Genomic DNA, 14,890 nt, shown 5'->3' with positions numbered 1-14,890 from the left:
TTGCCTTTTAATTATTAATTTTTTGAGTCTTATCTATTAAAATCACTTCTAATTAAAGTAATTTTTTTCTTTTAAATTATTAACAGTTTATCAATAAAGTAGCAGCAGATTTGAGCAAAAATTGCAGTACCTATATTGGTACTGCATTAAGCTTGTATTCTGCTGAGAAAGTTAGTAAACATAATATAATCAAGAAATCATAGTTTCTACTGTCAAACAATAGAAAATGTATTGTAAATTTGTTGATTTGTTTGATTTTTATACATCTCATTATTATTTTTATTTTTGCTATTTTAATTAATGTATTGCTAAAATCTATGCTCGAAAGGTTGCAATTTAGAGATACGATAGCTAAGTTAAATTTCTGTAATTTATTAATACTATTGGTTACTTAAAATATCTAAGTTTCTGACGTAAATGCATATCAGATCTATTTGACCGCTTATTTGACCATTAATAATGCTATACGAACACTTTCATTAAAATTAAAATTTATATTTATTCATTTAACTTGCAAATTGTATACAATGATTGGTATTTCCTTTCTACACTATTTCATTTCCACGGTTGAAGGCCGGCTGGAATTTATTCTTCGTTAAAAACATCCTCTCGTTATGAAACATAACATAGAATCTCGTTATAAAACATGGAATAGAATTTCCGTTTGTAAATTAAATAGGCAGGGCTTCAGTTGCTTACATTCCCGATTGCCTACATATATTATTGCACACACGAAAAAAATAAAGTACGATTGCACACATGACATTATTACGCACATACACATACACGATTAAAAGCAGACTGATACTGGATTGCTCACAGAATCCTATCTTAAAATCTTTTGAATGTATGCGACTCACGTTCGAATTCGATGAACTTTTACAAGCATATAGTACTAAATAAAGTCGAATGCTATAAGAGCGAATGTGTAGAAACGTTTATTTTTGATATTTTAATTTTAATTATCTCTTCTTAAATGAATAATATTTAAAATTTCCATTTAGAAAGAAATATTAAAATTCAAAAATATTTTGGATCTAGGACTATACTTTGAAATAGAAACGAATCTCGCCTCGCGTGGAAGTTGAAAACCCATGTGGAACAGAAGAATTATAGACGTCATTTCGGGCCGCATTATATTCTGAGTGACCCACTCAATTCTCCAAAGAATCGAGAATCTTGTGCTTACACAATCGAAAAATTCAACATAATATAAATAACATGATGTAAAAATAAAATTTGAATACCTTAAGAACAAAACGTTTCTGCCTATTCGCATTTGTGGCATTCGACTTTATTTATATAGTACGCGTACTATATGTCTGTAAAAATTGATCAAATTCGGAGATGGGTCGCATACGAAAATCTTGCCCAAAGCATCTAATTATATTTTTATTTTTTACATGAAATAATATCATGTGTGCAATGTACATGTGTATAATAACATCATGTATGCAACGTGCATGTGTACAATAATATCATGTGCGCAATAATGTCATGTGTGCAATAATTTCATGTGTGCAATAAAGTCGTGTGTGAAAAGTGTTAATATGATTTTCTTATTTTATGCGTGCAATAATGTCATGTGTGCAATGTGCATGTAAACAATAATGTCATGTGTGCAATGTGTATGTGTGCAATAATGTCATGTGTGCAATGTGTATGTGCACAATAATGTCATGTGTGCAATCGTACTTTCGTTTCTTCATTTTTTTCGTGTGTGCAATAATACATGTAGGCAATCGGAATGTAGGCAATCGAGAATGTTGGCAACTAAAGCTCTCCCTATTTAATTTACAAACGGAAATTGATAATTGTATTCTTATAGATAGTTGCAAATTTGAAATAATCGAAGGGGACAGTGCTGTCGTCACTGGAACAGTACGAATTGCAAGTAATATTGAAGACGAGAAAATATGTAGCACATTTATTGATCGAAATGACAATGACAAAGAGGAGATGAATATAAAAGATATTTACAAAGAATTAAAACTTCGTGGTTACCAATATACCGGCGAATTTCGTGGATTAAGAAGCGCGTCAATTACAGGAAAGAATGGTCATATTGACTGGACTGACAATTGGGTAACATTTATAGACAATATGTTACAGATAATGATTTTAGGGCAGAATTCGAGAACTCTTTTTGTACCAACAAGAATTCGTAAAGCGGTAATTGATCCAAAATCTCACATAAAATATATTGAAAAACTTTCAAATGAAAAAAAACGTAAGTTTACAGTATTATAAATGTAATTATATACATATTTAATCGAATATTATTTTTCGAAAAATATATACTTGATATGCTATTGTCTTCATATCCACAGAAGTCCTTGTACAAAATTATAAGCACTTAGATGTTTTGATATCTGGAGGAATAGAAATACACGGTCTCATAGCTACAGCTATATCTCGTCGACAAAATGTAATCAATCCCATTTTTGAAGAATACAAGTTTGTTGCTCATCGAGATCTAAATGTAATATCTTTGCAAGATGCAATAAGAATGTCGGTGCACGTTGCACTTGAGTGTCACAACATGATAAACGTAAAAGTCATCGAAATTATCGAAAATGGCGATCAAGTGATGCCGGAGAATTTAAGTTCTTTACATGTTTATAAAATTTTAGACGACTTACCGCAAATTTGTTACAATATCAAAATAGTAACGATCAACGAACGATTCAAAGATATATCTTTGCCCGACAATATTTCTACGATGGAATTTGAAAAACTGACAAAAAATGAAAATTGTTTGATGATTATAGGTTTTGGAATTTTAACAAAAAATAGAAACGATTTATACGAACAATTGTTGCCTGCCATAATGCCAAAGGGATTTCTTCTGACATTGGAAGAGTTAGATGCTATTTACGATTACTCATGTCTGGACAAATATGGATTAAAAGTAATTTTGGAAAAACGCACCAACGATAAGACAATTATATTATTAAGAAAAATACAAGATTTTAAGACGAATCAGCAGATTGTGCATGTAAACAATTACGAATTCTCATGGGTAAATAAGATTAAATCATTCATGAACGTGGAAAATGACAACACAAATACGAGGATTATAATCGTCGCAGAAGGAGACTTTGAATGCGGTCTACTCGGCCTTGTCAATTGTTTGCAAAAAGAACCGGGTGGTGAAATGATTAGAAGTGTATTTATTCAAGATGGAGATGCGCCTGCTTTTTCATTGCAAGAATCATTATACATGAGGCAGCTACAGCTGGATTTACCCATCAATGTTATACGTTCCGGCATTTGGGGATCCTACAGACACTTTCCATTACCATTATTAGAACCAAAACTCGTAGAGAGTGCTTATGTTTCTCAAATGGTACGATTTCAAAAAGATTCGGTATTCAGGAAAATTGAAATAGTGATAATTTGTGATACTTTCCTTCATAAATTAAGTAATAGTTTTTCTTAATGTAACTTTAAGAGGCTTAAAATAACTTGTTATATTTATTTATTTTAGGTGCGAGGTGATCTGAGTACTCTTTGTTGGATGCAAAGTAGGTCTTTCGTCAACAACAATGAGGAAAACCTAGTAAGAGTAGTCTATGCATCTATCAATTTTAAAGATGTCATGATAGCTAGCGGTAGACTTACCATCGAATCTACAATCGAGCGAAATAGTAACTTTTTAATTGGATTGGAATTTGTTGGTTTTAATAAAACTGGGCAAAGAATAATGGGACTGTGTCCAACGGGGTAAGTGAATATTGAGTAAATATATTCTTCAAAAATAAGCGATATAAAATCAATTTCTTATATTTAAATTAGAAACGTTTTTGATAAAGTAAGAAATGAAAAAATTGCTATATTTTATATGCTTCTTTTTATTGTTAAAATATTATTCACAAAAATAATTTCTTTGATTTAATTTTAATATAATAATATTATATGATTTTCTAAATTATATTATTTTCAGAGGAATGACAAATATTCGCATAGCTGACAAATATCTTAGTTGGATCATACCCGACAAATGGACGATGGAAGATGCCGCGACGATTCCTTGTGTATATAGCACGTGCTATTACGCTTTGTATTTGAGCGGTAAAATGAAAAAAGATGATAAAGTGTTGATTCACTCTGGTACGGGAGGTGTTGGTCAAGCTGCCCTTCATCTTGCCCTTTACGAGGGTTGCGAAGTGTTTACCACGGTTGGGAGTATCGAAAAACGAAACTTTATAAGAGAAACGTTTCCCTCTATTCCCGAAGATCACATCGGAAATTCTCGTGATACGAGCTTCGAACAAATGATTATTCAGGGTACGGAAGGTCGCGGAGTGGATATCGTATTGAATTCTTTAGCTGAAGAGAAACTGCAAGCGTCCGTCCGTTGCTTAGCAAAGGGTGGTCGTTTTCTCGAGATTGGAAAGTTTGATATAGATTCCAATAATCCTTTAGAAATATTTGCGTTTTCAAAAGGCATTAGTTTTCATGGCATTTTCTTGGATAAGTTTTTTTCTGCAAAATCAGAGAGTAAGGCAATACTACGGAACAAGTTAATGGAAGGCTTAAAGAATGGCGCCATCAAACCGTTATGCAGAAAAGTCTTCGAAAAGGATGAAATAGAAACTGCTTTTAGATATATGGCTGCTGGAAAGCATATTGGAAAGGTATGATCATTTTTTAGTATATGTACAATAGAGAAAGTATAATTAGAATTGAAATATATTAAATTCTCAAAAAAATGCATACAGCTTTTATTTCCATTGTATTATCTTTAATATTAGAATTATTTAATATAAATAAAAATCACTCTTGTTTCCTGTTTATATTTCGAAACGCAAACATTTCTATGCTCAGAATATTTCTCTCTGTTTTTCTTAATTAAAATTTAATATTGAACGTAAGTTGTGACGCAAACTTTTCCACTTTAAGTATTTTTATCAAGAGATTTTAAAATAAAAATATTAAACAGCTTTTTTTTTATGTATTGTATCTTCTTAACTATGTTGTAATATGTAAAAGTTATCCATTGTGCTCCTTTCCTCTTTACATTACATTTGGAAAAATTCTCCTTCTATTAAAGGTTTTTTATCGATTCTTTTAAATTTGTTTCTATTTTGTTATTGTACACACAACTACATTTTATTTGATAATTTATTCATTCTTATAGTTTTCTATCTGTAATCTTCATTTCTTATAATACCTTCTCATTTTTTATGTTCATCTTATTTTTTTCCTGACACTTTAAAATATAATATAATGTTATTTGCAGATAATGATAAAAATTCAAAAAGAAGATGAACTGGATGTACCTATACTTGCACATCCCCGGTACTACTGTCTGGAACATAAATGCTACATCGTTATAGGTGGTCTGGGTGGTTTCGGTCTAGAATTAATTGATTGGTTAATATTACGTGGCGCAAGAAACCTAGTATTGACTTCGCGAACTGGGATAAAAAACGGTTATCAACTATCAAGAATAACGTTATGGCAATCTTACGGTGTGAATGTTCAAATCGTTGCAGCTGCTGATACTTCGAAATACGAAGATTGTAAATCTATATTACAATTTGCCGAAGAATATGGTCCCGTGGATGCTATATTCAATCTCGCAGTTGTGTTAAAAGATGGCATATTCAAGAATCAGTCCCCACAAACATTCGAAGATTCCTTTATATCAAAAGCATGGACGACGAAAAGGATGGATGAATTATCCAGAACAATTTGTCCCCAGCTCCGACATTTTGTCGTTTTTTCTTCCGTTTCATGCGGAAGAGGTAACGCAGGCCAAACAAATTACGGAATGGCAAATTCCGTAATGGAAAGAATTTGTGAAAGAAGAATGAAAGAAGGTTTACATGGTTTGGCTATACAGTGGGGCGCGATTGGTGACGTTGGACTTGTCGCAGATATGCAAGAAGACGACAAAGAACTTGTTATTGGTGGTACATTGCAACAAGAAATATCCTCCTGCTTGGACACATTAGAAGCGTTCTTGCTACAAGATCGGTCAATCGTAAGCAGCATGGTTGTTGCTGAGAAAAAAAAAGATTCTAGCGAAGCAACGAATCCATTTGAAGCGGTTGTAAACATTATGGGTAAATTCATTAAGTATATATTATGTAAAAGATTCGCTTATACAAATTAAGTTTTTATTGCAAAGAATATAAATTTTAATAATTCTTATATTACAGTTTCAAGATTAGATAAGATTAAAATCATGTAAATCATGTAAATATTTAATTCTTTCTCTAATTTTTAAAATAGGATTGAAGAATCCAAACATGGCGGCGCCAATCATGTCACTGGCTGAACTAGGCATGGATTCAATGATGGCAGTGGAGATTAAACAGACATTGGAGAGGGAATTCGATATTTTATTGACGGCACAAGATATTCGAAATCTCACTTTTGCAAAACTTAGAAAATGGACAAATACATCTGAACAAGAAAAGATGTACGGAAAAGATGACACCGAAGCTAATGTAAATGATTTGGACAGTTTAAAAATGTTGACTCGAAAGCTTAACGATTCAGACTTGAGTCCAGACATTTATGTAAAACTCGCTACAGAGAGGAAAATTGCTGGGAGTGAAATATTCCTTATACCAGGAATCGACGGGTGTGCAAGTGTATATAAACTGATAGGATCGAAAATTAAATCTTCGGCGATATGTTTGCAACATGGTATACTTAATATGCCGGGTGTTACTCGTTCAGTAATGAAATCAGCAGCATATCTTCTGCCTGTACGAAATTATACTATAATCTGTTTGAAGTCATTATTTAAATTGTTATGCACTTAATTTGATTATATATACGCATACGCGCATGCACGCATGCGCGCCATTTTTAGGTACAGTTTCGTACATGATTTTTCTTATTTTTCCAGCACGTATTGGAGAAAATACAAAGTCGAAAAGAATTTCTAATTATCGGTTATTCATTTGGATCTTTAATTGCCATTGAATTAGCGAGATTATTAGAAGCTAAGAATTTCTCCGGACGTTTAATACTTATAGATGGAGCTCCTGATCACATAAAGTTATTGCTTGAGAAATTTTTTTATCATACTACAGAACAAGAGCTACAAAATAGCATTGCACTTAATTTAATAAACTTGTATCTTGACCCTAACAATGAAATGGTTAGACAATTATTAAAAATATATATGTAGTTAATTATTAAAAATATATATATAGTTAATAGAATAGTATATAGTTAATAGAATGAGAGAAAAAATTATGAAAAATATAATTTGTTAGAATGTATGCTTTAAAATTATAAAATAAGCTAAATTTTTTATTATATCATTTTATTATATTATTTTATATAATCTAAATTACAAAGGTTTTGTAAAGTTTCTTTAACGTAATTTAGATTATATGAAATAACATAATATAAGCATATTATTTTATCTCAATTTAAAATACAGATTGCCATTTTGTTGTACTGATACAATATTATTATTTACAGCTTGCATTAGAACTAAATAAGTGCAATACGTGGGAAGAGAAATTAGAATTTGTTTCTGCTCGCTTTTTCAAGGATATCAATGAATTAACTGTTGAAAATCAGAAACTTTTATATTCTACGATTTACGATCATATAATCGCTATACAAGATTATAATATAACATCATTGCCACGTCTTAAATCATCTATAACCTTATTAAAACCCACACTTGCGCGTATCACTGTTACTGAAGAAGATTATGGTCTACATAAGGTAAATTTGATTAGAGCTTAATATTTTTTGTCAGTTTTAAGATTATTTTTATAAATAAAAAATATTTTTAGATTACTGAAAGTGCAGTACAAATACATTACGTGGAAGGTACTCATATCACAATAATGAACAATGACGAGGTAGTATCACGTATTAACGAAGCATTGTAAATTATAAACATATGAATAAGAAGAGAGAATTGTACGCGTTTTCTCTACAATGATTCTATTCCAATAATAAAAGGAAATAAAGATAAACCTGAACCAATAACAAACAATAATATTGTTATTTGAATGTCTCCATTCCATATGTTAAGATTTAGCTAATTTTATTATTTAATTTGCATTTTATTATTACCTTTTATTTAACCTGTCACTACTCAAAATGCAGTTAAATTACACATGTCACTATAATGTCATATGTCATTAATATCTTAGAGCGTCGCTAACGCAATCTTCTGTCGAGAGAGAAACTATACGTGTTCTCTTTTTGTGTTGTGTAGATGTGCGTTGATGACGGTGATGATAAAGATATTTCTTAAATGAAAAAGTAATAAAGTGCAAGTTAAATAGTAAAATTAGTTGAATCTCTTAACATATGGAATTGAGATAGTAATATCATTGTTTTATTGGTTCAGATTTATCTTTTTATTCTTTTAGTGTTAAGATCGAAGCTGCGAAATATATACGTTCTATATAACAAACGTTTATAATTTGTATATTTAATTTTTATTTGTTATGGTATATTTTATTGTCATGGGAAAATTGTTATGGTATATTATGGTATATGATTTAATTTTTATTATTTTTCTAATTTATCTTTATTATATATAATATGTATTTTTTATGAATATATATATATATATATATATATATATATATACATATAGGGTGTCCCAGACTTAATGAATCAGCCGTTAATGGTAGATTTTTGAGATCATTTGGAAATGAAAATCTTAATATCAAAATGTTGAGGAAGATGTACTTTCGGCGCTACAAAAGATTAAATATTACCAATCGACATGTTACGTTCTTCTATGCTCAGGGACATAGCGCATTAAGGGGCCCGCGTACAGCGCGACAATATCGATATCGATAGAGAGATGAATATAAAATAAAAAATAGGATTCTGCAGTGAGCGCGATTGTGTTTTCCATGCGACAGTAGTCAGTAGTTTGGACATTTTTATGAAGTCTTCCTCAACATTTTGGTATTAGAATTTTCGTCTCCAAATAATCTCAGGAATCTACCATTAACGGCTGATTTGTTAAGTCTGGGACATCCTGTATATATATAAAATTTCTATGTACATTGAGTAACCACTAGAAATATTTGAAAAGAAATATTTGTTAGCATTGCTGATCTGTTATTTCATATATGTAGGATCTAGAGAATGACGAAAATATCTAGGAATATGTTCAAGATAAAACAGATATCCTAGTACACTAAATTCTGTATAATTTCGACGAACGTCATTTAAAATTTGTTTAGCTGCTTCTATGGCAGACATTGTACTAAAGTAACTTGATATTCTGTAGAATGATATTTTAAGAAATCAAAAAATTAGAAAAATAATAATATTTTTCTTCAACAGGAATGAAAATTTATGTAATAAAAAGTATTTCATCATAGAATATTATTCTGATCCCAATAACATATTTTTCAACTGAAAAAAGAAATATTCTCCTCCCTTTACCTCTCTCATAGAAAGCCTTCAATTTAAACTAATAATTTATTTTTTAAGAATTTACTTAATTAGCTTAACATTGCAATTACCTGCTTATGGCACAATTTCTTGCTTATATTAAAATTGCAGATATTGCGCTAATGCGCTTGAATTAATACAAGTAAAAAAGATCTACTAAAATAAATGATATAATTTCTAAAAACTTACCTTTTTAAAAAAAAGTAAAAAGAAGCGCAAGTTTATGCAGCACAATAAATTATTTTAATATAATTATAATATATCCTACAAAAATAATGGTATCAAAAAATATCGCCAACTAAGGATAAAAACTTGTACAAATTTAAATAGAAATATTTTAATCGAAAATTCTGTTATACAAAATAGTTGTTTTAATTTCCAAAAATAATAATATTAAAAAATTAAAAATTTATTTAAAAATTGAAAACTGAAAATTAATATAAAACAAAAAATAAAAAAAATTTAATTAAAAAAACTTGACGCCGACAATAAAAAATATTGCATATTGTAATTAAATTCATATTTAAAATTGGCACATATTCTAATTAAATACATATTTAAAAAATTGACGTATTTTATTTATTAATTCTAATTATTAGTCTAATTTAAATTTAATTACTTAATTTCTTTAATTAATTTATGTTGATTTATAGTTGGATAATTTTCTATGTGGATTAACGTCTCATAGGGGCGCCGAGTGACTGAGGCAAAGTGTTTACCTGTCATATAATGGATCTCGGATTCAAGTCCCGATATAGCATGAAGATTTTTCTGCGATATAGCCATTCTACTTCCCCTTCCTTTCAAGAAGATATTCGAATCGCGTTCCAAGAAAGCATAAGCAAATCATTCAAAAACAGAAGCACATGTCTGTTTTAAAAAAACAAGAACAAAAATTCTAATTTTAATTCTAATTCTAATTCTATATATTTTATATAGAATTCTATATAAAACATGAGGACATGAGAACCTCATGTTCCATATAGAATTTAAAATCTCTATAAAGGATACATGTTCTTGTTTTTTTAAAACAGCTAAGATAACAGTAACAAGATAATAGTAACAATTTGATATTGATTTGTTAATATATTTTTTGTTTATGTAAGTCTGACAACTTTTTTACTCTTTAATCCAGCTCTTTTGATCCAGCTAAGTCGACTAAATTCAAGTTTCCTATCGATATTTCTTGTTTTGTACTAGTAGTAGTAGTAGTAGTAATAAGAACGGGTGGGGCTAGATCAGTCCCTGATGTCACCTAGATCCACGGTCTTACATACAGGTCTGGAAACTCAGGCCTTTTTTAGTGGTGGGGGAGGTCTCACTTAGTGTGTCCGTTTTTCGACTAGAAGTCGCAATACGAGCGAGAGAGACAGAGATAGACGGCAGTAGTCGTTCTCTCTCTAACATACGTCTAAATGCGACTTCTAGATCGCAGCGAACCTAGCAGGCAAACTGTGAACTCCCGAAAAACGGACACACTAAGTGAGACCTCCCCCACCACCGGAGTTTCCAGACCTGTATGTAAGACCGTGCCTAGATCTAAAAGATCTTCTGTAACCTCGTGGTTGTCTGAGATTATAAGTGGCGATCCAATTTGGCCCTTACAAGAAGGTTATATAGATCGCCCACCCTCACGTTTTGTAATGCACTGGGTTCAACGAACATGTGACCCCAAAGTGTGTATCTCCTAAGAGCAAGTGCGGGACGGTAGCACAGAATGTGAATGCTGTCCTCTTTTTCTTCGCCGCATAGCCGGCAGTCTTTCCGCTCGGCCAAGCCGAGATTGAATAAGTGGGCCCTGAGGGCCACATGGCCCGTGAGCAGGCCAATGGAGATATTGAGCTTTGTTTTTTGTACTATGTATGCTAATTAATTGTATCCTTGTTATGGATGATCTAAGACTTTGCACTGCCAATTTTATTAGCATATTGTTCAGTTTAGAAGTATTGCTAAATTTCCAAATATAAATCAACATAAATCAGTTAAAGGAATTAAATAATTAAATTTAAATGTTAGACTAATAATTAGAATTAATAATTAAAATATATCGTGTTAAAATATGTATTCCCAAATAAATGTGGAATTCAATAAAATTGAAACGTGACGAAGAATAAATAACGGACGTGTGATCTCAAGAGATGCTTACCAACTCGCAGTAAAATCCACGTCGACGAGCTTTTGTCCAGCACTGGCCAATTCGCCGTGAAAATGACGGTCGTCGTTAATTATTCGTACTGCTCTCATGTTTTGATTAATGTTTGATAATTAAATTAAATTAAACTAAATTAAATCCGCAACACTACTAATCACACGCACTTCCACGGTAACTAACCGCAATACGATTAAGAAATGACTGGCAATTTCCTAGTTATTGCTGGTGCGACAGAAGCGTCGAGAATGCAGAATCAAGTCTACTTTGTATGTAATATTGTGTTATAAAAATGTTATATATATTAATAATTCGTTTATTTATATTTCTATGTGTATATATATATATATATATATACACATAGATTTTCCAAAATTATGGGATTCAAGAATCAAGAAAATTATACCATTTTATGCGTATTATATTCTGCAGTTATTTGATAGATTACGTAACGAATGACCTCATTGTTTCGAAAAATTGATTACGTTGAAGGTTGATATCGAAATCGAGGGATTAGGTTTGTCGTCTGCTGACAGAAAAACTTTGATCGAAAAGGTATCTATAATATTTCACATAGCGATGAACGTGAGATTTAATAATACACTAAAAAGAAGACTATATTTATAAACCTTCGGGCGACAAGAGACATCTGCGTTTTAAGCGAAAGTTTAAAAAATTTGGTGGTAAGTAATCGTAAAATTATCGAGATGGTGTGTTTTCCGCCTAAAAATTCTGCGCGATTAATTACAATTAAAAATAATTCCTCGTAAACATTATCTCATTAACTAAATTTTATTCTTAAGGGGATGCTGGAGTCGCCTGTATTATCGACGAAAACACCGTAATTTTCGGAAGTGTGCCATTTTTTATTGCTTGTATAGAATTAAAAATCCTTCTCCAGAATTGAAGTATACACGCAAACGGACACGTGAAAACTCTATATAGTACGAGATTTTATATTGAGAAAGAAAGTAAGTATAAAATTACATTTTTAGTTATCGACATGTTAAAGCAACATGGCGTCAGAGCTGTCAACTTGTACAAATATTAGCTTCTTATAAAAGTTTCATAGCTTTTATGCATAAAACAGTAGTTTTCACGATTGTGTACTGCACCGTAGAAGGTTGTCGAACTATAAAAACTGAATTTAATTGCCTAATTAATAAATGGCATTCTTCCGAAAATTTCAGTCCGTATGTACCTGAAATATCGGTAAAATAGAGTGGAAAAAGCAGTGCATCTTCTTTATAAATAACGTGATAGAGAGAGATACGGGATGAGGATCAGATGAGGGCGCTGTAATCGTGCAAGAGTTCGCCGTTCAGTACAGGATCTCCTTAAGGCTTTGGTGTATGTCAGTTCGACTTATTCGCAAGTCAAAAAAATTCGTCGTCGATGAAATCGTATATCTAATGGAAATTGACTAGAGAAAAACGATTCAAATTACCGAAACCATAAATGATTATCTCTTGGAAGTATTTAAATCAAAGTGAGTGTTAAATTCTTGCATTGATTCCTCTATCTCATATTTTTATGATAAACAAGTTATAAAAATTATATATATGTACTTTTATTATAATAATTATATATACCTTTGATAAAAAGTTTAAATTCTTTTTTATTTACATATTACATTTAGAGCCAGTGTATTGCAAACGACTTTGAAATAATTCTCTGTGTTGATATAACTGTTTTTCAAATCGGTGCTCATTTGAATTATTTACATTAATATTTTTCATAATTAATCTGAATAATATTGTTTTCTTACATTTCTATTTATGTAGCATATCTGACGTATTTTCGAGATTATTCGCAGACATTTAGGGCGGGGGGGGGTTCAATGCCGAATACGTACACATTTACAAAGAGACTGCGGAACAAGTGAGAGAAAGAGAGAGAGAGAGAGAGAGAGAGAGAGATATATGATTATTCCGAATCACTGTCATGTGTGATTTGCAGACCATCTATAAGTACGTTGTTACGTCCAATAAATGCATATATCATAAGAGAATATTTTAATATAATTTATCACTGTGATTCTGACAATGTAATTGTAATTATGATTGGGTTTTATGGATTTTATATATAAATTTTATATATAAAAATTACTTCACACATTTAATATTGTATACAATTCTTTTAATATCAAACAAAGATAAATTAAACAATTTACGTTATTTCGAATAATATCAAAAGAGTTTATTATAAAATCATAAAGTATTATCCTATTTTCCTTAAACTTCTACATAATTTAAATTTAACAATAAGATAAATCCATATACGGATTTATTGATATGAAATTTTCCTAAATTAAAATTTTCTATATCCAGTTTCACCAGCGATAAATAAACCCGTAAAAGGCTGGTTGGAAAACTTTAACGTTCCAGTGAAATTAATGGTCGGTTGTGAAAAAGGAATAGTACGAGTGTTTTACAATAATCCATTTGCTTCTGACAACTATACTATATACTGTTGTTAAAGCTGTGATTGTTGCGGCATGGAAACGTGGCGTGATGAAGTACGATAAATTGCATTCTTATCAATCGTTTTTTATTTGAGAAATAGCTGTAGAATATGTCATATAAAATTATTTAATATATATTATAATATAATTAAATATTATGTAACGATATACCCTCGTTGCATCGTTCTATTCCCGGCCAAACAGCTGCCGGAAGCTGCCGCCCGGAAAACAACCGCCGGGCAGGGATAGGGGCGCGCCGCGCCGCGCCGATTGAACCGATTGTTCAAACCGTTTAACGGCCGAAGCCATCGGCAAGCCGCGCCGACAACAGCCGAGGGTGACCGAAGCACCCTGGGTGAAACTCCGCCGCGCCCCACCGAGTGGATCCGTACCGTACCGTTATTCCGCCGCTCGGTGGAGGCATCCCGTTTTTACGCCGGCGCGGGATTAATTATCCGGGGTATAAAAAGGGCCCTCGGTATTATCACGGCCCCAGATTCCGATTCCGCTAGCGACAGCAAGCAACAATCCGAACCTACCGATCCTAATAGAAGCCTCGAGCCACGAACAGAAGGTGGAGAGCACTCCGCCTCAGCTGAGCATTCTCCGTTTCGGGCCTACGGCTAGATCCGATCTGACTCTGTTTCCGCCAAAGGAAAGTATTGGAGCGAACTCCGATACCGTCGAGAAATCTCGACCACGGCTGTTTCCGCCGCCTTAACGCCGTTGCAATTTATTACCGGGGGTAGAGAGGAGAGCTATCTCCGACGAGCTGTTCTCATCGGCACGGCGTATTCCCGCGATCCATCCAGCGTAAAGAATTAATTAAAATCATGAACGAGAGCATTTTCGATATCTCGAAATTTACG

At 31.9% G+C, this 14,890-nt stretch overlaps 1 protein-coding gene and 1 pseudogene across 1 annotated transcript in view; one reads left to right on the top strand and one right to left on the bottom strand.

Moving 5' to 3' along the window:
* Positions 1 to 9,210, top strand: part of LOC145969303 (fatty acid synthase-like) — a 32,604-nt gene extending 23,394 nt beyond the window's left edge. Inside the window, exons 12-20 of the mRNA XM_083095312.1 lie at positions 1,829 to 2,230; positions 2,331 to 3,349; positions 3,491 to 3,726; positions 3,947 to 4,640; positions 5,246 to 6,074; positions 6,244 to 6,725; positions 6,869 to 7,123; positions 7,453 to 7,704; positions 7,776 to 9,210. Coding sequence (XP_082951438.1) covers positions 1,829 to 2,230; positions 2,331 to 3,349; positions 3,491 to 3,726; positions 3,947 to 4,640; positions 5,246 to 6,074; positions 6,244 to 6,725; positions 6,869 to 7,123; positions 7,453 to 7,704; positions 7,776 to 7,874 — 4,268 coding nt within the window. The 3' untranslated portion in view covers positions 7,875 to 9,210. The remainder of the gene's footprint in view (positions 1 to 1,828; positions 2,231 to 2,330; positions 3,350 to 3,490; positions 3,727 to 3,946; positions 4,641 to 5,245; positions 6,075 to 6,243; positions 6,726 to 6,868; positions 7,124 to 7,452; positions 7,705 to 7,775) is intronic.
* Positions 1 to 14,890, bottom strand: part of LOC145969300 (fatty acyl-CoA reductase 1-like) — a 197,368-nt pseudogene that overhangs the window by 126,420 nt on the left and 56,058 nt on the right.

The sequence above is a fragment of the Camponotus vicinus genome, unplaced genomic scaffold (genome assembly GCF_025532165.1).
Source record: "Camponotus vicinus isolate PSW18456_S1 unplaced genomic scaffold, iyCamVici1.0 SCAF_3, whole genome shotgun sequence".
In the NCBI taxonomy this organism is placed as follows: Eukaryota; Metazoa; Arthropoda; class Insecta; order Hymenoptera; family Formicidae; genus Camponotus; species Camponotus vicinus.
The sequence above is the reverse complement of the archived record's forward strand: the minus strand, read 5'-3'. Positions and strand labels throughout refer to the sequence as shown.